At 38.9% G+C, this 23,491-nt stretch overlaps 1 protein-coding gene across 31 annotated transcripts in view; it reads right to left on the bottom strand.

Annotated features, from left to right (window-relative positions):
* The window catches only part of RNF38 (ring finger protein 38), a 153,325-nt gene that overhangs the window by 36,791 nt on the left and 93,043 nt on the right, over window positions 1-23,491 (bottom strand). For 9 of the 31 annotated variants that reach the window (XM_016960872.3, XM_016960869.3, XM_063788587.1 and 6 more), the window contains 2 exons: window positions 16,013-16,162; window positions 1,483-1,676 (listed from right to left, as the gene is read on the bottom strand). In XM_016960872.3, the coding sequence (XP_016816361.2) occupies window positions 1,483-1,676; window positions 16,013-16,162 (344 nt within the window). Of the gene's footprint in view, window positions 1-1,482; window positions 1,677-16,012; window positions 16,163-19,093; window positions 19,174-23,491 lie in introns of those variants that run through there. The other 22 variants (XM_016960871.3, XM_063788597.1, XM_063788590.1 and 19 more) reach the window with 6 other exon arrangements.

Genomic DNA, 23,491 nt, shown 5'->3' with positions numbered 1-23,491 from the left:
GAGGATGAGTTCCCCGACATCTCTTTTTGAGACAGAGTCTTGCTCTGTCGCCAGGCTGGAGTGCAGTGGTGCGGTCTTGACTCACTGCAACCTCCGCCTCCTGGGTTCAAGCGATTCCCCTGCCTCAGATTCACCCGTCTCAGCCTCCCGAGTAGCTGGGACTACAGGTGCACACCACCACAGCTGGCTAATTTTTTGCATCTTAGTAGAGACGAGGCTTCACCATGTTGGCCAGGATGGTCTCCTGACCTCGTGATCCGCCAACCTTGGCCTCCCGAAGTACTGGGATAACAGGCGTGAGCCACCCCGGCGCACTGCTTCTTAAAGGACATTAATCCTGCTGGGTAAGGGTCCTAACCTTATGACCTCATTTAACGTTAATTACACTTCCTTAGAGGTCACATCTCCAAATACAACCACACTGAGGGTTACAGGAAGGTTACAGCTTCAACACATTAATTGGGGAGGAGGGGTTACAAACATTTGGTCTGCAACACCTTCCTAACTCAAGATCATTGATATTCCTTCAACATACTGGACATGCATCTCACAATGCACTCACTATTTCCCTGGGATAAGAAATACATGACCTCTGGCAACAACTAATGAGGAAGAAACTCAGGAAGAAATGCACTCCTCTAGGATGAAAAGACAAGGGCCAAATCCCATTGCCTAAAAGTTGAACTAAACTTGTCATATTTTCATACCACGGGCTCCACAGTTGTTTTTTGTTTTGTTTTTTAAATACAGTGTCTCATTCTGTCACCAACGCTAGAGTGCAGTGGAACAATCATAGCTAAGGTTCATTGCAGCCTTACACTCCTGGGCTCAAGCAATCCTCCTGTCTCAGTTTCATCTTGGACTACAGACGTGCACCAACATCCTCAGCTAATGTTTTGTTTTTTTGAGAGAGACAGGGTCTTGCTATGTTGCCCAGGCTGGTCTCGAACTCCTGGCCTCGAACTCCTGGCCTCAAGTGATCCTCCCACTTTGGCTTCCCAAAATGTTGGGATTATAGACATGAGCTACTACTGTGCCAAGTCTCCATGGTTTTATAAGAAACATAATTAAGCTCCTAATTGCCTTAGAGGATACAGAAGGAAAAGGAATGGAGTAGAAAAGGGGTAGCTCATTTCTAAGACTTCCATATATCCTTACAGTTATGAACTACAAAATGCATCTTCTAATAGTCAAGATCGCAGGCTAGTCCACAACAATCTGTACCTTAGGTAGCTAATTTCATATATAATGGCATCGACTGATTTTAGCCTCTTTCCATTTCTTCATCTGTCAATGATAAGCTAAATAAACTCTTCTAACCTACTGGAAATCTAGGCAACTTTATCTTTCGTGAGTCAATGTACGTGTATATGTGGTGATGTGTTTATGAAATGCCTACAGAAAAAATGTTTTCTGATGTTAAATATACTCACAAATCTACCAATGGAAGAAAACTTAAGAAATAAATTGTAATCAACTAACCTTCTTCTGTTGCGTGCAGGTGTGTTGCATCGTTCCCCTGAGAAGTGATGTTGGCTTGGTCGAACTGAAGGGGGCTGCCTATTTGATGTCATCTCCCATGGTCGCATTGGTGGTGAGGGAGCTGGTGATGCTGATGTATAATCAAAGACTGAATGAGAGAGGCGCTGTCTCTTAGGACTTGGACTATCTTCACTCTGCCAATGCAACAAAATGGATCAACTGAGTAAGATCTTTTAAGGATTTCACATTACTGCATATGCACAAGTGTTAGGATGTACTTAACCTAAAATCTAAAAATGTAAAGCAGGGAAAAAAATATATGCTATCCATTCAAATTTAAAACCTTTTAAAAATGCTGGGATGGGGTAGAACAGGGGAGGGAGATGCACAGTAAATGATACCAAGTGAAAAATAAGCTTTGTTTTTAAAAACTCATTCTAAGGCAAATGAGGTAACGACATATAGGGTATAAAACAGCATAATAAAACTTTCGTGTAGTACTTGACCTTCTCTTTAAATTCCCAAACCACCTGAAAAATTACACTACACTACAATCTCCCATCAATAAGACATCAATTCTCAGCTGTGAGTTCAGCTTAGTAGGAGATATAATTTGAGTAGGCCCTCGATTTGATTCTAAATCACACTCCTCTCCCTCCTTGTATCTGTTTAGGCCACTATATTTATTTTTTTTAAAGAGAGTTACATGGGGCCGGGCACAGTGGCTCACACCTGTAATCCCAGCACTTTGGGAGGCTGAGGCGGGTGGATCACTGGAGGTCAGGAGTTCGAGACCGGCCTGGCCAACATGGTGAAATCCCGCCTCTACTAAAAACACAAAAATTAGCTGGGCGTGGTGGCATATGCCTGTAATCCCAGCTACTTGGGAGGTTGAGGCAGGAGAATCGCTTGAACCCAAGAGGCGGAGGTTGTTGTGAGCTGAGATCACGCCATTGCACCCCAGCCTCGGCGACAAGAGTGAGACTCTGTCTCAAAAAAAAAAAAAAAAAAAGTTACATGGATAAAATAAGATTTATGTTAGACAGATAAAGAAATAGCAGATTTACATCATCAGTTCTTAACTAGAATATCACAGCAGTTTGGAAGTACTTTTAAAGTTTTCAAGGGTCCCACATGGACTTACTAGCTACAAAACTGATATGGATCACTTAATTGCATTAATAACACTCCAGGGTTCTCCACCTGACTCAATTTCCCAAATCAGTCTACCCAAAAATATCAAAGTTACAAATTAACTGAAAATTTGATAAGGCTGTGTGTTTTCTAATAGAACGTCTATCTCCAATCTATTACTGCAAGTTCTAATTAGTTGGGCATTACAGTACTTTTGGTTGCAAAATAATTAGTACCTGCAGCTACCATAAAAATCATCTTATACCACTGCAAAAATATACAGGATTACAAATTAGTGTTAGATTTTAGATAAGCATATAAATCAGAACTGATTATTTAAGCTGAAAGGAATGAAGCAAATTGGTAAATGGCTACATTTGATCTTTCCAAATTACTTAGCAGTATTCCAAAAACCATGTCATTTCCCTTCTATATTTAGGAGATATTATAATCAATTTTATTATCATTATAATTAAAATACAAAACACAAAAGCATTTTGTTCTAACTTTCCTACCACCATACTAACCTTATTTTCTCCCTAGATTTAACTGTACAGTTGTCCCTCAGTATTCTAGGGAGTTGGTTCCAGAGACTACTCCCCCATACCAAAATCTTAAGACGCTCAGGTCCCTGATATAAAATGGTGTCGTATTTGCATATAACGTACACATATCCTCCTATATACTTTAAATCTCTAGATTACTTAACAATATCAACACAATACAATGTAAATGTTTTATAAATAGCTGTTATACTGTATTTTAAAATTTGTATTATTCTGTATTGTTGTATTGTTAGTTTTATTTCATTTTTTCTGACTATTTCCCATCCGTGGTTGGTTCAATCTTTGGGTAAGGAACCACCAACTAATCTAGTAAAAGTACAGTTATTTTCATCCTTTTAGTGAGAAAGTTAGTTATGTTCTGATAATCCTAAAACTTAAAAAAAAAAAGGTAAATAACCACTGAAATTTAAATATTGATTTTTTTTAAAAGGTAGAACAATCAAGACCTGACAAACTTGCACATGAACTACATGAGCACCAGAAACAGGCTGGCTGCACAACTGGTGAAACAGATTTGATTAACACTGACTTTTTTTTTTGTGTGTGTGAGACGGAGTCTCGCTCTGTTGCCCAGGCTGGAGTTCAGTGACGCCATCTTGGCTCACCGCAACCTCCGCCTCCTGGGTTCAAGTGGTTCTCCTCCCTCAGCCACCCGAGTAGGTGGGACCACAGGCATATGCCACCATGCCCAGCTAATTTTTTGTATTTTTAGTAGAGACGGGGTTTCACCTTGTTAGCTAGGATGGTCTTGATCTCCTGACCTCATGATCTGCCCATCTCGGCCTCCCAAAGTGCTGGGTTTACAGGTGTGAGTTACCATGCCCAGCTTAACACTGACTTTTTAAAAACAAAATGCTAGTAACGAATCATGATCATTAGCTTTTCATACATACCCCACATTGTATATCCTACTCTGAATAAGCCTAATGTAAGCTAAGACACAGAACTTTGAATTCTAAAAATTCACTACCTAAAATGGAGGCGAATGCTACAGATACTCACGATAAAGGTCAAATGACCAGAGAAAGCCCTTAGTTTATAAACCTTTATGTATTTTCAGTGATGTTCAAATTGTGGGCTAAAAATGTTCTTACTTTACAAGACATGCAAAGCTTTTAAAAGTAGAGGTAAGGAAAAGTGGCTGCGAAAAGTAAAGTTACCATCACTTCTCTTTGTGCTGTGATGGTGACAAAGAAGAGACAAAGAATGGGAAGTGAAGGGAGCTATTCATTAGAGTACTTACTACTTTTCTTTTTCCTTTTTTTTTTTTTTTTTGAGACGGAGTTTTGCTCTTGTTGCCCAGGCTGGAGTGCAGTGGCCTCATCTCGGCTCACCGCAACCTCTGCCTCCTGGGTTCAAGTGATTCTCCTGCCTCAGTCTCCAGAGTAGCTGGGATTACAGGCATGCACCACCATGCCTGGCTAATTTCATATTTTTAGTAGAGATGGGGTTTCTCTGTGTTGGTCAGGATGGTCTCGAACTCTCGACCTCAGGTGATCCCACCGCCTTGGCCTCCCAAAGTGTTGGGATTACAGGCGTGAGCCACTGCGCTGGGCCAATAAGTTTACTTTCTAACTCAAAGTCATAGGAAACCACAATGACTAAATGCAGGCAAACATTAAAAAGTAGCTTGCTATATGCAATATGATTTCATCACTTCCCTTATCAATTTTAGTACTCTAAGGAACTTCAAAGAAATTCTCACAGTTTCCAGAAAAGGGAAGGGGTAGTAACCTACAAAGAAATAAGAATTATATTAACATCAGACTTCCTATAGCAGAAACAGATGCTAAAAGTTCTCTGAGGGAAATGAATATTGAACCCAGAATTTTGTACTCCAATCACACTATTAATCTAGTGTGGAAGCATTAAAAAAATGACCTTTGTCAGATATATCAAGACCCAAAGGTGCTCCTTACATAGCAGAAAATCACTTGATGTGTGCTCACAACATTCCCTATCTCTCTGATTTGAAGCTATTACACAATATCCAATAAATGACAGAAGTAACCCAGAGAGTACAATGAAATGAAATTCCAGGAATGGTAGTATAGGAAGTGTGGAAATTCATCATTCCACATTAGAACAAGAAGTCAGAGGGCTCCGAGAAAAATGCCCTAAATAGAATCAAAATATATGACTGAGAACTTGGAAGTTATTAATAAAATTTAAGCAGACAGCTCTTTGTCATAAAAAATATATATAAAAGACAATCAGTCCAGGAAAGTCAATGAGGAATGCAAATTCATCTGACCTTGTCATCTAAAGCATTCTTTGAGTGGAATGGGTAGTCAGAAGATTACATTCACTTTTCCATGGGCCACACATGCTCTTGGTTCTGCAATGTCTAAATACATGGATGTTCCTAACATGATGCAAAGTGTTTACTAGTTTCTGATAGTTAAAATCAACCTAGGACAAGGCATGAAAGATCACTACTGTAGTTACAGAACAGAATGGAAGTATAAACTCTATTAATGTAAACTCAAAAAGTTTCTTTATGATAAAATCACGGACATTTAGTGAAAATCAAAATACAAAAATCTAAAAATAATGGCTTAAATATAACATACTTTTTTGTTTTTTGAGATGGAGCTTTGCTTTTGTTGCCCAGGTAGAGTGCAATGGCAGGATCTTGGCTCACTGCAACCTCCGCCTCCTGGGTTCAAGCAATTCTCCTGCTTCAGCCTCCCGAGTAGCTGAGATTACAGGCATGCGCCACCACACCCTGCTAATTTTGTATTTTTAAGTAGAGATGGGGGTTTCTCCACGTTGGTCAGGCTGGTCTCGAACTCCCGACCTCAGGTGATCTGCCCGCCTTGGCCTCCCAAAGTGCTGGGATTACAGGCGTGAGCCACTGCGCCCGGCCTGTTTTTTTTTTTAAAGACAGTCTCACTCTGTCATTGAGGCTGGAGTGCAGTGGCACGATCTCAGCTCACTGAAACCTCCATATCCCGGGCTAAAGAGATGCTCTCACCTAAGTCTCCCAAGTAGCTGGGACTACAGGTGCACACCACCATGACCAGCTAATTAAAAAAAATTTTTGGAGATACAAGGTCTCACTATATTGCCCAGTTTGGTCTCAAACTCCTGGGCTCAAGCAATCCTTCCACCTTGGCCTCCCACAGTGCTGGGATTACAAGTGTTGAGTCATTACGCCTGGCTAACAAACATGCTTTTAAAATGCAGTGCTATAGCAGGGGAAAAAAGGGAAATCATCAAGGACTCAGAAACTGAGGAAAACTGAAAACCAAATTTGTATTTTTGATGCTCTCAGGAGGAATAGAAGATAAGGCCTTATGACTGAGACCCCTACATGAAGTAGTCAAAATTTCCAAAGTAGTACACTTAAAATAAAAAGGAAGACAAGAAAAAGTCATTCCAGTGGAAAAGAGAAGGAAACGTCAATAAGGAAATGTCTGCTCTGTGTTTACTTCCAGTGGAAGTGGGTTTCTCCCGTGAGAATTCAAACTTAGGTTCACTCCTCACACCCTATTTGGGGTTCAGATTTTCACGATCCATGCTGTCTGTGAACCTCTAAACATAAAAACATAAAAACTCATCCAGAACTACGCTACTACAAGGACTCTTTACATGAGTAAATACAAAGCTGAATCTGGAAGGATATTCCCACTGCTTTTGTAAACTAAAAATAAAATCCCCCCCAAATGACTGAACTGACTCTCTCTTGACTACAGAGACCCCAGAGAAACTAGAAAAATTGAGTTCTTGGCCTGGACAGGAAGGAAGACTGGATACACCTCATTTTATCTCTCCATCCCCTGCTTCTGGAGTTTAGGCAAAACTGACCAGCATTAATGTTAAAATAGAAATTATAGGACCTAACAGAATGGACTTTTTGTGACAATAAGATACCAAATTATAAACAGGACCTAAGGCCAAGCCAGACAAGGGTTAACTCACACACCCCTACAGGTCACTCTAACCCAGTGTATTGGTTAACAGACTTTCTTATAAGATTCCCTTCTGCTGAATCCAAATTTTTAGACAAAGCTTTACTCTATAAACCAACTGCAAATTACAGAATCTCATCTCTGAATCCATCTAAAATCTTTAAGTCCTCACTTCAAGATATTCTGTGTCTTTTCGGTCTGAAACAATGTATACTTTCCATGTATTGATTTATGACCTTGTAACTCCTGCCTCCCTAAAACTGTAATTCAACTGTAGTGGGTACATTTCCTTGGGACCTCTTGAGACTGTTTCCCAGACCATGGTCACTCATATTGTCTCAGAATAAACCTCTTTAAAATGTTTTTACAGAGTTGGGTCTTTCCATTAATACCTATGCCAGTAGTTCTCAAACCTTTACATGCTTCAGAAACACCAGATTGCTTGCTGGCCCCACTCCCCAGTCTCTAATTCAGAAAGTCTGGACCAGAGGTCCATGAACTGTCTTCTCTACTATTATCCCAGGTGATGATGCTTGGATAATTTAGATTTTGAATTATCAGGCCAAGAAGTTCTTTCCCTCCTCTCCTTGTTGATTCTAGGCCAGTGGACCAACTTTTCAAAGTACCAAGTGTTGACAATTTAAAATTCATAAGATGTTGATTCAAATCTGGTACAAGTACTGTCTCTATTATTTAATAATATAGAACGTTGTACAGATATTACAGTATAGAACACTGCTACAGATTTAGGGATCAAGGGAGGTAAAAGAGGTCATAATGGGAGGAAGGAAGGAAAGGTAGGTTTTATGGTTAGCATTAAATCTGATAAAAATGAGTCTAGGAGTACACCTCTATTAACACCAAACCATTTTTATTACCAAAACATCAACAGAAGTGAAATGAACCTGAGGCAGGCATAAGAATGCATTCCATAATTCCAGATGAACAAGTCAGAAGTCATTAAAGGCTAAAGAAAAACAATTTTATATGTAATATATATCTTGGGTTTATATATCTATCAGCAAGTCTTAGAGATAATAGGAGATGCTGAGCCAGACAAACTTTTCCCAAAACAGAAACAGGTTTCAAGTTCTACTCAGTGACTACAACAGGCCTCTAATGGCAACCACTAGTGAGCCCTAAGGACTTCCTTCCCAAAGCAGCAAAGAAGCAACTTGTGTGGGGAAATGGAATTTTCTCAAGAACCTGGTCCTCTTTCTAATCAGTCAGGACTACTCTTCACCTTAGATTTACAAATAAGCACAGCATGAGTTAAGAATCTTCAATTCTCCTTTAAACTCCCAGACTTTCTCTACTTGCCTTAATTATCTTTAACAAAAATGAAGTTTCTTATTCCACAATTAAGGAAAAACAGTTAAATGCAAAGGGCCCAGGAAGAGCAAACTCTCACTAAATTTTATTCATTTTAAATAAATGTGAAAACACTTAGAAATCAACACTCTATATAAGCAACTTGTTACTAAAAAATAAGACAAGATCCTTTTTTGTTTTGCAGAAGATGGATATAAGCTGGGGAAAGCAGAAAATTAAGAATTTTATATTTGGATCACACAGTAGTTTACAAAATGACTTCTAACATTACCTCATTTTATTCTCCACAAGCTGAGGTTTTTATTTTTAAACTATGTCCAGATAATACGTAAAATGTGGTTTTTTGGTTGTTGAGACAGAGTCTCACTCTGTTGCCAGGCTGGAGTGCAGTGGCGCGATCTCAGCTCGCTGCAACCTCCGCCTCCTGGGTTTAGGCGATTCTCCTGCCTCAGTCTACCAAGTAGCTGGGACTACAGGCGCGCACCAGCCAATTTTTGTATTTTTAGTAGAGACGGTTTCACCATGTTGGCCAAGACAGTCTTTATTTCTTGACCTCATAATCCGCCCACCTCAGCCTCCCAAAGTGCTGGGATTATAAGCATGAGCCACCACGGCCGGCCTAAATGTGTTTCTATTAGTGAAACTGAAACTTTTTAAGGCAGTTCAGTGAACATGCTGCCCTTGAACTACATAATGTACACAGTCTCATTTCACATAGGACTTTCATTTGATGTATAATTCTCATACTCCTCAGATCACAATTTTGCAATGAAATTCTGTCTCTCAACCAGACAACTAATATATTCTCCTGAAATGTTATTTTACTTGCAGATATAGAAGAAAAAAAGAGGCTCTGAATGTTGTTTTCAAAAGTTACCATAAACATGCAGAAACAAAAAAATTTTGCTCTTTGATATGAGCCAAGTTTTTTTTTTTTTTAAACGGAAGACCAAAGAAAACAGTTTGATATGCAGTGGCTGCTCAGAAAGGCACTCTAGTAGTATAACGTATTGCAATCACACCATAATGAATAGTAAAATACGGTATTTTCCTATCATTGGCTATAACTGCTAGTCCACCAAAACACACGAACCATAAATAAAGTGGCTTCCTAAGTCTAAGGAGGCCTGCATGGCTAGTATTTGAGTAACAGACTAGTGATGTTATATACTATATTTTTCACAGTTCCTAATTACACAAAACATCATTGGTTCACAAAAACTAATTTAGCTTGATGCTACAATTGTAGGTATCACTATATTTCTACCAGAGTACTAGATTCTACTCATGTATCTGTAACTATAATAATTTTAAGCCATAATTATAGATAAGAGACTAAAACAAAAAATCTAAAGTATAAACATGAAACCAGTGAAAATAGGAAAGATACTAAAACAACCTGAAATCAAGAGATCCTTTGAGAGATACCCCGCCTGGAGGTGTTCTGTAAACAGCTGAAGCTCAGAGGGTAGGAATATAAATTTAGGAGTGTTGATATATAGATCATCGTTCATGAAGCTGCAGACATAGACAAGATTGCCCCTCAAAAGTTTATGTAATGAAAACAAGGCCCAATACGGAAACCTAAGAAACACCAACATTTAATGCTGGGTACTTGATTAGCAGGAGGGTGGAGTGTGATGGAAGCCAGGCGAAGGAGGTTTCAAGGATGCAGGATGAGGGGCTGAAAAATATCCACCAGATGTATTAGGTGAGTGCAAAAATAACTGCAGTTTATGCAGTGTTGGAATTTGCCGTTTGGTATTGGAATACATTCTTAAATAAATGTGGTTATGTTATATATCATTTTAATGGGAATTTCTCACTTTATGTTCTTTGTTAATGACTTATTACTTGCTATTTATGTTTATTTTAGGCTAAGGAAATTATGTTAGACAAAAAGCAAATTCAAGCAATTTTCTTATTTTAGTTCAAGGTGGGTCATAAAGCAGCAGAGACAACTCGCAACATCAACAATGCATTTGGCCCAGGAACTGCTAACGAATATACAGTGCAGTGGTGGTTCAAGAAGTTCTGCAAAGGAGGCGAGAGCCTTGAAGATGAGGAGCATGGCTGGCCATCAGAAGTTGACAATGACCAATTGAGAGCAATCATCGAGCTGATCCTCTTACAACTACATGCGAAGTTGCCGAAGAACTCAACATGAATTGTTCTATGCTATGGTAGGTTGGCATTTGAAGCAAATTGGAAAAGTGAAAAAGCTCGGTTAAGTGGGTGCCTCATGAGCTAACCGAAAATTAAAAAAAAAAAAAAAATCGTTTTGAAGTGTCATCTTCTCTTATTCTACACAAGAACAAGGAACCATTTCTTGATCAGATTTTGTTATGAGACGAAAAGTGGATTTTATACGACAACCGATAACCAGCTCAGTGGGTGGACCAAGAAGTAGCTCCAAAGCACTTCCCAAAGCCAAACCTGCACCAAAAAGAGGTCACAGTCACTGTTTGGTGGTCTGCTGCTGGTCTGATCCACTACAGCCTTTTTTTTTTTTTTTGGAGACAGTTTCGCTCTTGTCATCCAGGCTGGAGTGCAATGGCGCGATCTCGGCTCACAGTAACCTCCGCCTCCCGGATTCAAGTGATTCTCCTGCCTCAGCCTCCCGAGTAGCAGGGATTACAGGCATGTGCCAGCACACCCGGATAATTTTTGTATTTTTAGTAGAGATGGGATTTCACCATGTTGGCCAGGCTAGTCTTGAACTCCTGACCTCAGGTGATCCACCCGCCTCAGCCTCCCAAAGTGCTGGGATTACAGGCATGAGCCACCGTGCCCAGCCACTACAGCTTTCTGAATCCCTGCAAAACCATTACATCTGAGAAGTATGCTCAGCAAACTGATGAGGTGCACCGAAAACTACAATGCCTGCAGCCAGCACTGGTCAACAGAAAGGGCCCAATTCTTCTCGTTGAATTCTTGGCACGTCGCACAACCAACGCTTCAAAAATTGAACAAATTGGGTTACAAAGTTTTGCCTCATCTGCCATATTTACCTGACCTCTCGCTGACCGACTACCACTTCTTCAAGCATCTCGACAACCAACTTTTTTGCTGGGAAAAGCCTTCTACAACCAGCAGGATGCAGAAAATACTTTCCAAGAGTACGTCCAATCCCGAAGCAGTGATTTTTATGCTACCAGAATAAACAAACTTATTTATCGTTGGTAAAAATGTGTTGATTGTAATGGTTCCCATATTGAGTAATAAAGATGTGTTTGGGCCTAACTACGATGATTTAAAATTCACGGTCTGAAACCAGAATTACCTTTGCACCAATCTAATACCAACACAGAGGTCTCTGACAGAGCTATTTCTTTCTAATAGGATTTGCTATCTCTTATGGCATATTTCTCCCCTTATGACAATTTTTGGAAAAGTTTTTCCCCCTTTTCTTCAATAATCTTCCATATGAATTTAAAAATAATTCTGAAAGCTCTAAAAACAAAATTCTGCTGATATTTTGGCTTGGAATTTCATTAAGTCTACAAATTTGCTAGAATATAGATATTTTCACAATAATTTTGTCTTTCAGAAACCTGGCATATTTCTCTATGTGTATAGCTTTTCAAATTTTCATTCACCTAATTTAACTTTAGTAAATTTGTTAGAGGCGTTTGAACCAGAGTGCCTCCATACTAAACAGTGGCTTGGTAAAATAAGACTGAGACCTGCTGGGCTGCATTCCCAGCAAGTTACGCATTCTGAGTCACAGGATGAGATAGGAGGTCAGCACAAGATACAAGACCTTCCTGATATTAACAGGTTGCAGTAAAGAAGCCGGCTAAAACCCACTAAAACCAAGATGGTGATGACAATGACCTCTGGTCATCCTCACTGCTACACTCCCACCAGCACCATGACAGTTTACAAATGTCATGGCAATGTCAGGAAGTTACCCAATATGGTCTGTTTTTATTTTTTGAGAGGTAGTCTTGCTCTGTTGCCCAGGCTGGAGTGCAGTGGCACAATCTCAGCTCACTGCAACCTCTGCCTCCCGGATTCAAGCGATTCTTGTGTCTCAGCCTCTTGAGTAGCTGGGACCACAGGTGCGCACCACCACGCCTGGTTAATTTTTGTATTTTTAGTAGAGATGGGGTTTCACCATGTTGGCCAGGCTGGTCTCGAACTCCTGACCTCAAGTGATCCACCTGCCTCGGCCCCCCAAATTGCTGGGATTACAGGTGTGAGCCACCGTGTGGGAGCCCCTATCTTGTCTATAAATGAGGCATGAATAATCCACCCCGTGTTTAACACATAATCAAGAAATAACCATAAAAATGGGCAACCAGAAGGCCTTAGGGCTGCTCTCCTTTACTTTCTTAATAAACTTGCTTTTACTTTATGGATTCACCTCAAATTCTTTCTAGCACAAGATCTAAGAACCCTCTCCTGGGGTCTGGATCAGGACCCCTTTCTGTTAACAAATTTACAAAATAAAAGCTATAACATAGCAGTCATTAAGATACCACAAACACCCCTAAAATTAATGGTTGTGCCAGATATAAAATTATTTCACCATGTACTTAATTACCTTTTGAAAACTTACTATCTTCAGTCACAACCACTGAATCCACTGATAGTAAAGACATGGCTAATTTTAAAACTTTAAGACAGGGGTTGACAGCAAAGAGACATCAGGGAATTTTGGGGGGTGTTTTATTATTCATTGTGGTGGTGACTCCACATCTGTATGCATTTGTCAAACTCACAAACCTATATGCTAAAAAAGTAAATTTTATGTTAAGTATACCTTAATTTAAAAATGTTTAAAATATTGTATGAAGCACTTTAAGATTCTAATTTTAAATATGGGTTTTTATAGAGATGCAAATGAGCCTACACTTACACCTCTTCTGTGGGCAATGAGTACACAAAGCCATCATTTTCACAGAAACATTAAAATACCAACCAAATGTGCACCGGGAAGCACATACAAAATATTACTGGAAGTACTGCTTGTAATAGCATTAAAAAACAAAAACAAAAACAAAAACAAAAAACAGGAAACTACCCAAATGTCAAGCAAAAAGAAAGGAGACAAGCTGCAGTATAGTCATATAATAGAAAACTAAAAACAATAAAATAAATCAAGTATACAGGCAGATACACTAGTAGGGATGAATTTTTTAAGAAGTAGACAAAGTGTGACATCATTATACTAACTTCAGAAACAAGCAAAATTAAACAGTATAATATCAAGGGATATTTTATATGGTAAACCATACAGAAAAACAAAAGGATACTGAAGAGAGATGTACGTGAGGCACAAGTATGGGATATAACATGGAGGGTCATATGGGGGCTTCAAAAGTGTTGGTAATGGCTGGTTTCTTATACTAGATGGTCTTATTATTATATAGATGTCTGCTTTACATTTTCTAAATTGCATATATGAAATATTTCACAAATATTATTTCACAAAGCATGTAAAATTTAAAAGAAAACCCTGGATTTTGGGCAATTAAAAAGAAGTCTTGACTAGGAGCAATACAAAACAAGCAAATATGAGAAGCAAAATGTAGAAGTTTGTAATAAACAAGGACAATGACAGAACTGATAAATAATAGATATGACTGACAAAAAAAAAAGCTCAAAAACAAGATAACTTTTTTTGTTCAAAAAGACTGGTGGTAGAAACAACAGTAAGAATCCAGGAAGTGTAGCAACACATTTTTTCTCCCATATGGCCACTTGACTAGCCACACACCCAACTCCTCATGCTTGGTGTGGGGGGTGGTGGAAATCAATCAATTAACTTCTTTACTCCTAGAGAAGGTTGATGTCCTCAGAAAAGACAGGAGTTTAAAGGAAGCAGAGAGGGTGCCTTAGAAAAAAATGAAAACACAGGCAAATCTGTTTAAAACAGATTATTCTAAAAAGAAGGAAAAGTAGAAAGAATTGGGAGAGAAGGTACTTGAGGAGAAAGCCAATAAGAAAGCATAACACATTAAGGGAATAATTTTGTGACACTAGATGGCTGGGTAGGTTTTTCTTTGCATGTGGTAACTAAGTTTTTAAGGATAAGAAGCATAACTGGAACTGACAAATTACACCCTTTTTTAAAAGATATCAACTAGCTGAAGGTATCAGTATCTCAAAAGGGTTGTGAGAAAGATCTACTTTGCTTCATGTCGAACAGTGGTAGGGCAGTTTCTGGGCAAAAAAAACTTCTATATCCCCCTGCACCCCCGCCCCAAAGTTCATTGAGGGCTTTGTTCTAAGGTTCAAGGAAAATAAGGCTTAAGTTAAATTAAAACTATTTAAATAAAAATTTAACAACAATACATTTCATCTTTCTGCAACACTCAAATGCAATTGGCTCTAACTTTGTTTTGTTTTCACAACATGAGTTTAAATCTACTGCAATTGGCAGCTACTCTCTGAAATTAAAGTTTTTATTGAGTTATTGTTTGAAAACACAAAGGGAGTATGGAGAAAAGTATCCCAAAAAAAAAACAAACCCTTTCTATTGGTGGCAGTATTAAGGGTATTAAGTCCATTTCTTCCACAAATACATAGTAGACAAGATACAGCTAAAGTTAGATTGGAGCCCCTTCTCTGCCAAATAACTACATATGTGATTAGACACCTCACTGAGCTTTTCTTAGCCTGTTTCCACATCTTAAAAACCATCAATGACTAGTTTATTGTGAGGGCTAAAAACAAAAAGAGTTAATACATGCAAAGCAGAGAACCTGGCACAAATTCCAAGAAGGAATACCAGACTGAAGAGCCCTAGATCACCTATCCCTCCAAATTTTGTATCTCCAACTTTATGTGTCACAAGCATTTCACTTTCATACAAACAGAAAATGAGCTGGCTCTTATTCAAAAGTCCCAGCCTTGATGATCAATTATTTCACTACCTCAGGTTTATACACATTGGCCTGCAATCCTACCACTCAGAGGCAATTGTGTAACCTAACTTTTGTGGTAACAGCGATACTGACTTCCACTACTAAAACATGCTTCTCTAGGAATATGGATTGAAAGTTTGGTAGCCAAAGATTTCTACGGGCAGATTCCAGTAATCTTGTTAATAACCTAATGAGTTTCAATCCATTTACACACCTTACTTTCGAGTTTTCATTTTATATTTTAAAAAAATTTTTTAACTCACGTTTACCCACAGGTAAAAGAAGACAAGTAACCATGTTTTCTCTCAGAAATGTATGTTACTATCGAACTCTGGGTGCCAAGCAAGTAACTAGTGAACATCTTACATGCTTTCATTTTTCCTTTCCTACACAACTTCATATATTCTACACTATCTTCTACTTTCCTACAGATCTTGACCTATTAGGACAAGTGATTTAAGACCAAAAGATCAAAACACAAGAATATTAAGTAGTCAAATAATTAACAGTAGCTGAGTAGCTCAAGAAGACAAACATTAGTCAGAAAAGCTGGCTGAAAAAATATTAAAGTCCTCTAAGAAGAATACTTCTTTCCACATACAACAGAAAACAAGGAGACGATATTGGGCATTTTGTTTCAAGCCTTCCTAGAAACACTGTAGAATGTGACTTTCAGCCCTATGTAGGGAAAGGGTAAATATATAAGAACCTGGAAGAAAGCTTTGAAGTGAGCATCCTCTTGAACGGTAGTGTTCTGATCACTTGGGAGGAGAGGGAACAGGCTCTGAAGTCTCACCCTTTCACAAATCACCTTGTTAGGATGGCCAGGTAGAGATGCTGAATTGGCCCCGGGAGATATCTGGGAAAAAGAGGAAGAAAAGGATAGTTCATGGCTAGCTGCACCAATGTGGAGAATCACGCCTATGAAGGATAGTCTGGATTTTCTAGGTATTTGATGATTCTGCTAGCGAAGACAGGAAAGAAATTAAAAATTAATTTTAAACATCAAAACGTAAAGATGGCAAAGGTTGCCTCTGGCAATGGATCTCTCTTACAAAAACTGTTGGAGGCAAAACAGCATAGCCCAAGAACACCACGTCCTTCCTGTTTCGCAAATACCTATTGGTAACTTTTTCTGTTGGTGTTAATTCCGAAATCCTAAAGGACAGACTTCATGCTAAGAAAACCCAAGGTAAAATTACATATCTTAAGTACAGAAAGGTTAAGTGTTTGCCTGGACCAAGATTAATACTTTTTCTCATTCTGTTTTTTAGTTAACCTTCCAAATAATCATGCAAAGGAAAATGACAGATTTAACAACATTTGTGGCAAATTTTCTAGAGCAATCATATGTTTGACTGCAGAAATCTCAGCTCTATTCAACACAAACCTAATGACCTTCCTAAGGAATAAAGGACACAATCATAAGCACAAAAGTAAATGACTGCCACATTTCAAATGCTTGATTTGGCCAATGCAGTGGTCACACCTGTAATCCCAGCACTTTGGTATGCCAAGGTGGGAGGATCGCCCCAGTTATCTACAAAAATTAAAAAACAAAAATAAATGTTTGACTTGATTATGGGTTAATCCTCTTAAATTCATATGTAAATATACTTACTCTGTAACATTAAAAAAAAATCATGAACATAATGTGTTCCACTGTGCTGTGACAGTGAATTCTTCTTGGGGGGCTAAGGCTTGTGGTCCCTTCTTGTACCTACACTAAAAGTTACATACTTTAACATGGTCTTCTTTTTAGAGTTTCATTGCCTCATTCATTCACTCAATCCTACATTTAAGCATCTATTTGGTGACAGGCATTAAACCAAAAACAAAGGCATCGTTTCCTACTTTTTTTTTTTTTTTTTTTTTGAGATGGAGTCTCGCTGTCGCCCAGGCTGGAGTGCAGTGGTGCGATCTCGGCTCACTGCAGGCTCCACCCCCTGGGGTTCACGCCATTCTCCTGCCTCAGCCTGCGGAGTAGCTGGGACTACAGGCGCCCGCCACCCCGCCTGGCTAATTTTTTGTATTTTTAGTAGAGACGGGGTTTCACCGTGTTAGCCAGGATGGTCTCGATCTCCTGACCTCGTGATCCGTCCGCCTTGGCCTCCCAAAGTGCTGGGATTACAGGCGTGAGCCACCGCGCCCGGCCCGTTTCCTACTTTCAAAAAGTATATGCTATAAGAAAGAAACAAAAGTAAATCACTGCAGGATGTATTATGGTAACGCTAGGCACCAGGTGCTATGGAGAAGTAGCTGCCAAGAGACAGCAGTGTAGCCAGGAAACTGCAAAACATTTAGTATGGCTAGATAGTAAGGAAGCAGCCAGAAACTGATCATAAAATGAAATGCTATTAATATCCCTGCTGTTATTAATACCCTTACCTTCCTTAGCGTTTTTATAGTATTTTGTTTCTGGTTTGCTATGGACCTGGTAAACAGATAACTGTGCCCACTGGTAAGAGTAAAAATACTTCCAAAGACTTACCTAGAAGTAAAAAACAAAGCACTTGAAAGCAGAAACTTTAGAATTCATTAGTTTTCTGTACAGAATGTTCTGATCTCTATACTACAAACACGAATGTGCTATCCTTTACCATTACGCAGAAGTATGCATTGCTGAATCAAGGCGTATTTACTGACTGACTCCTACAAGCCAAGAATTACATTAGGAATATAGAGACAGGCCAAATGCAGTGGCTCACACTTGTAATCTCAACCCTTTGGGAGGCCCTGGTGAGAGAAGAGCTTGAGTACAGGAGCTCAAGACTAGCCTGGACAACATAGAGAAAACCCCATCTCTACCCAAAAAAATAAGTAAATAAATAAAAATTTTAAAAATTAAATTAGTGTGGCATGGTGGCACACTCCTGTAGTCTTAGCTACTCAGGAGGCTAAGGCAGGAGCTTCACTCGAGCCCAGTAGTTTGAGGTTACAGTGAGCTATGACTGCAATACTATACTCCAGCCTGGTCAACATGGTGAGACAATTTCTAAAAATAAGTAAGTATTTGTTAATCTAATAAGATATAAAAACATGGGCCCTACCCTCAAGAAGCTTATTCTAACAATTTTTGAAACCCAGATGCAAGCAGCCAACTGTAACATAATATTTAAAGGCCATAAAACAGGGAAAAATTAGGAGTAAGAGTTCTGAATTAATGTGAAGGTAAGAGTTAAGATTTCATAGAAAAAGGAGTATTTCACATTCCTGACTCAATCTAAGGAGGGCTTTTGCCACTCTCTCAAAATGGTTTGCTTCTTTATGTAGGAATCTTTTTGCATCCTCTTAAGCTTTTCCTTTGCTCATTATGTATCCTTTGTAGCGTGTTATCCTAAGGCCATCCTGCCTTCAACTATCATGCCCAAAGCAGTCTTACAAAATTGCTAGTACAAGTAGCTGGCTGGGAAAAGACAAATCAAGGTTATGTTTCTTCTCCTTCATTCCTTGTTCCTTTGAAATCTTAAGATCTTGGTCATAGACAAATGAAAAACTGGCCAACCTGGTCCCTGTGGCCATAATTTTCAAGCATATCCTCTCCTACTCACAACAGTTTCCTTTGATCAGAGGCTCCATTTGTCTTAAAAAGGATGGACCAATATAATGGAGAAAAGCTATATTCAAAATAAGTCTGGGACAAAACCATAGATGGGCTTGATTAAAATGAGGTACAATTTTATTTTACTACTAGGTAAAATAAAATCACACACACACACATTGTGTGTGTGTGTGTGTGTGTGTGTGTGTATGGGGCAGGCAGTCCCATACATAGGTTGCCCAAGATTACCTCTGGTGTCCATCTCCTGTGCAACCCCCTTCCCCATGTGAGCAGGCAGGGCTGTGAATGTGATGTATTTCATTCCCATTATTAGGTTAAATCATATGACAAAGGAGGAAAGACGTTCAGATGTAATGAAGATTCCAAGTAAGGTGAATTCAAGTTAAAGACAGATTATCCTGGGTGAGCCTGGGCATGACTTAATCAGAAAAAGCAGAACTGAGTCCTTCCCAAGAAATTCTCTTGCCAATTCTTCAGACTAAGATGTTGTGAGAAGGCACGCGAAAGGTACCATGCGGCAGGGGCTTGAGGGCAGCTTCTAGGAGCTGAAAGCAGTCACCAGTTGACGGCCAGCAAGAAAATGGGGGACCTCAGTCCTATAATCACAAGAACCACATTCTACCAATGAACTTGGAAGGAGACACGGATGAAATCACAGCTCTGGGCCGGGTACAGTGGCTCACGCCTGTAATCCCAGCACTTTGGGAGGCCGAGGCGGGCAGATCACAAGGTCAAGAGATAGAGACCAACCTGGCCAACATGATGAAACCCCATCTCTACTAAAAATACAAAAATTAGCTGGGCGTGGTGGCGCACACCTGTAGTCCCAGCTACTTGGGAGGCTGAGGCAGGAGAATCACTTGAATCCGGGAGGTGGAGGTTGCAGTGAGCCAAGATCGCGCCACTGCACTCCAGCCTGGCGACAGAGCAAGACTGTCTCAAAAAAAAAACAAAAAGAAAAGAAAAGAAAGAAATCACAGCTCCTGCAAGTTAAGACCCTGGACAGGGGGCCCAGCAGCTAACCCCATACCAGGACTCCTGATTCATGGAAATTGTGAGGAAATATTTGTGTTTTAAACAAATAAATTTGTAGTAATTTGTTACAGAAAACACAATGTGTATGTATATAACTTGAATAAAAATTATTGTACCACAGTGAAAAACTTTCTTCTCCAGAATTTTGGCTACACTGATTTGATTACAAAAGATATAAAAATTAACACATTTTTATTTAAGCAGTATAGCAGGTTTTAAAGCCTCAATCTGGTAACAGCTAGCTTCATGCCAGAAACTGAACTGGGCTCTCCCATCTTTATACACTGAACATCAGGTTTAACAGACTTGCTTAAAGTCACATACCTCAGAAATATCAAAACCATAATCTGAACTCAAGTCTATCGAATTCTAAGGTTCATACTCAACCCACAAAACCACCTTCTACTTTAACATTCTTTTTTATAATCTAGTTTGATTAGTAAGTATCAACTATTCCACCAGGCCTATTTAAAGCCATTTTTAGTACTTAAAAATAAACTTGTTTCCTGAAAACTGATATAATTTTTCTCTAGGCTGGCAACTTTTCAGCATTACAGATTTGCTAACTCTGGCTTTCTCCCAGAATGCAACCTGTATTTAAAAAGTCCTGCCAAGGAAACATCCTGAGACCACATTAAGTCTGCAACTCCCAAAACTTATCATGTTTAATGTCTATTTCCATATAATCATATGACTAATTCATTAAGCATAACTAAGAAAACCCTATTTCACAAAACTAAAGTTTACAGAAAACAGTTTAACCTTTTAAGCATCAACACTACTATTTTAGGACATCCTTTGTTTAATCTGGCCATTCTGTGTTTTGATAACATAACCAACAATTTAACTTTTCTTGGAGACTTGCAGGCATTATTAGTAATTATCGCACTAAAATTAGCACTTAGGACAAGACACTGTCCCAAAACATTTAAAATTGCTTCTGACAACAGCATCCTTCTTCGTTCATTTCCTTTTTTTTTTTTTCCTCCAGTAAAAGTGAGAGAGAGGATACAGGTACATGACTTCTAAGCCAGTATGACATAACATACTTCTACAAAATATGGTGTTCACAAAGGCCCACAGAGCATTCTTCAGCATACCAACTGGTCGGTCAAAAGCACTAAAATCACAGCCTAATATAAAAGACGAAAACAAAACATTAGATGAGGAGTCAGGTGCTTAGTGTCACCTCTAGCTACAAGTCTGGTTATCTGTAAAATAAAGTCAAATCCAAAACTCCAAATATTCTCACCACTTCCATGATGGCAACTGTTAATCTCTTGGAAGTAATTAGGTAGATTTTATTAATAATTTAAAAAACATGTTTGAATCTCTAATATTTAAACTGACAAATTATCAGGTTATATACCAAAATGAGAAAAGCCATATGCATGAATATGGTCACCACAGCACAATAATAGCGACAATTTAAAGGTAACTAGAAGCAACCTAAATGTTTAACAAATATTTGCTAAGTAAAATTACGGTACACTTGCTTGAACTATGCAGCCATTAAAAAGTAGCAACCAGAAACACTACTACTTGGGGGAGGGGAAAATTATTTAAATGCTATGATCATAAGGTAGGGTTATATATAAACAGGACTTCATAAATTCAAGAAAAAAGTTATCTTGGAATATTAGGAAGAAAAACAGAGAACTCCCTATAAAGATTAAATAGAGCAGCCAAATCAATGAGGTGACTTGAGCATACACTCAGGAGAACATGTATAAGCTCCATGTCCTGTTCAGCACAATGTCACTAACACCTAGAAGAGTACATGGCACATAGCAGGCATTCAACTATTTATTAAAAGAATAATCTTCCAAACTGTAAGCAAATGATGTAACAGCCTGCCTTTCTGATTTGTGTAACAAGTTTCTTAGAAATCTGGTTGGCAATGAGACAAGCTAAAAGCTTTGATCAAGGAAGAGATCTGATGCACTCACCTGCAGGTTACCATTAAATGAAGTCAGTGGTTGCCCAGTAAGTCCACCCCATCCTACTGAGGCAGAATAAATCACTGAGCTACTGATGCATGCTGTGCTCCTTGCTAGGATTTTTTTTTTCCCTGTTCTGAGAATAAACTAGACCTAAATGTCACCTTTCCCTTGAGAAGAGTTCTATCACTGGGCCTAAAACAAATCTGTTTCCTTGGCTTTTGTTTTCTGGGAGCAGAGTTCTCTGAAAGGATTTTGACAGTGTGGAGCAGGGGTACTCAAAGTCCCAGATGGCATTCTTCAAAGCTGGTCCAGGAGAGAACACTGCAAACAGGAATGGGACTGTGCACGCTTAGAGTTATGCAAAAGGCAGGCCTGGATGGGCACAGGGATCTTTGGGGGACGACAGAAATGTTCAAAATGTAACCAAAAAAATCTAATTGAATGGAGTGAATTTTATGGTATATAAAACATAACTCGATAAAGCTTCTTTAAAAAAAAATCGAGAGCCTGGTTCTGGAAAACTGAGGTCCAAACACTGGGTAGAACCGACCCTCTGAGATGTTACTACCCTTTGAGATCCAAGACAAAATTTCTAAGTCATTCATCTCTAAGCTTCAACAATTCTCATACACAAATGACACATGAAAAAGACTGAAAGGAATAAAAAAATAAAATCATTCTATCACTACACAATGGTCACAATTTGCTTTTTATATATATGTGTATAGGTGTGTGTGTATATACATATATACATATATATGTGTATATACGTATATACATATACATATATACGTATATACACATATACATATATGTGTATATACATATATACGTATATACACACGTGTATATACGTGTGTGTGTGTATATATATATATATATATATATTTTTTTTTTTTTTTTTGAGACAGAGCTTTGCTCTTGTTGCCCAGGGTGGAGTGCAGTGGCGCAATCCTGACTCGCACAATCCTGACTCACTGCAGTCTTCACCTCCTGGGTTCAAGCAATTCTCCTGCTTCAGCCTCCAGAGTAGCGGATTACAGGTGCTGGTCACCACACCTGACTAATTTTTTGTATTTTTAGTAGAGACAGGATTTCATCATATTATTGGCTGGTTTCAAACTCCTGACCTCAGGTGATCCACCAACCTCGGCCTCCCAAAGTGCTGGGATTACAGGCGTGAGCCACCATGCCTGACCTAAAAAATAGTTTTGAAAAGCTAATAGGCAGTATTAGGAGAAGCCATTCAAGGACTGGTACTATGTGGGTGAGGATGTTCATTACTGCCCAGCACCGGGACAATCATTTCTAAACAGAAATTATGGTTCCCACTCTTGAGTTAGGCAAACAAACAGGACCCATCTCTTTCTGAGAGCATAGCGGAAATAGGGTGTGTGAAAATAGCCTAAGGCTCCCCTACTTCCTTTCCCCAGTCCACAATCCCATAAGGTGATGAAAAAGAAGGAAAAGGGAAAAGAAAACAGATGCAACTAAAGAAATCCTCTATCCATTACACAGAGAATGCAGAAATAAAGGGTAGGAAAAATAAGAGTTACATATTTTAAATAAACTTTTCTTTCCTTCCCTTCCAAAATCTAGATTTGCCTACACAAAGATTTTTCTCCCCTCAAAGAAGTATGTCTAAAAT

The sequence above is a fragment of the Pan troglodytes genome, chromosome 11 (assembly GCF_028858775.2).
Source record: "Pan troglodytes isolate AG18354 chromosome 11, NHGRI_mPanTro3-v2.0_pri, whole genome shotgun sequence".
NCBI classification, from domain to species: Eukaryota; Metazoa; Chordata; class Mammalia; order Primates; family Hominidae; genus Pan; species Pan troglodytes.
This window is presented reverse-complemented; position numbering and strand designations above follow the sequence as displayed.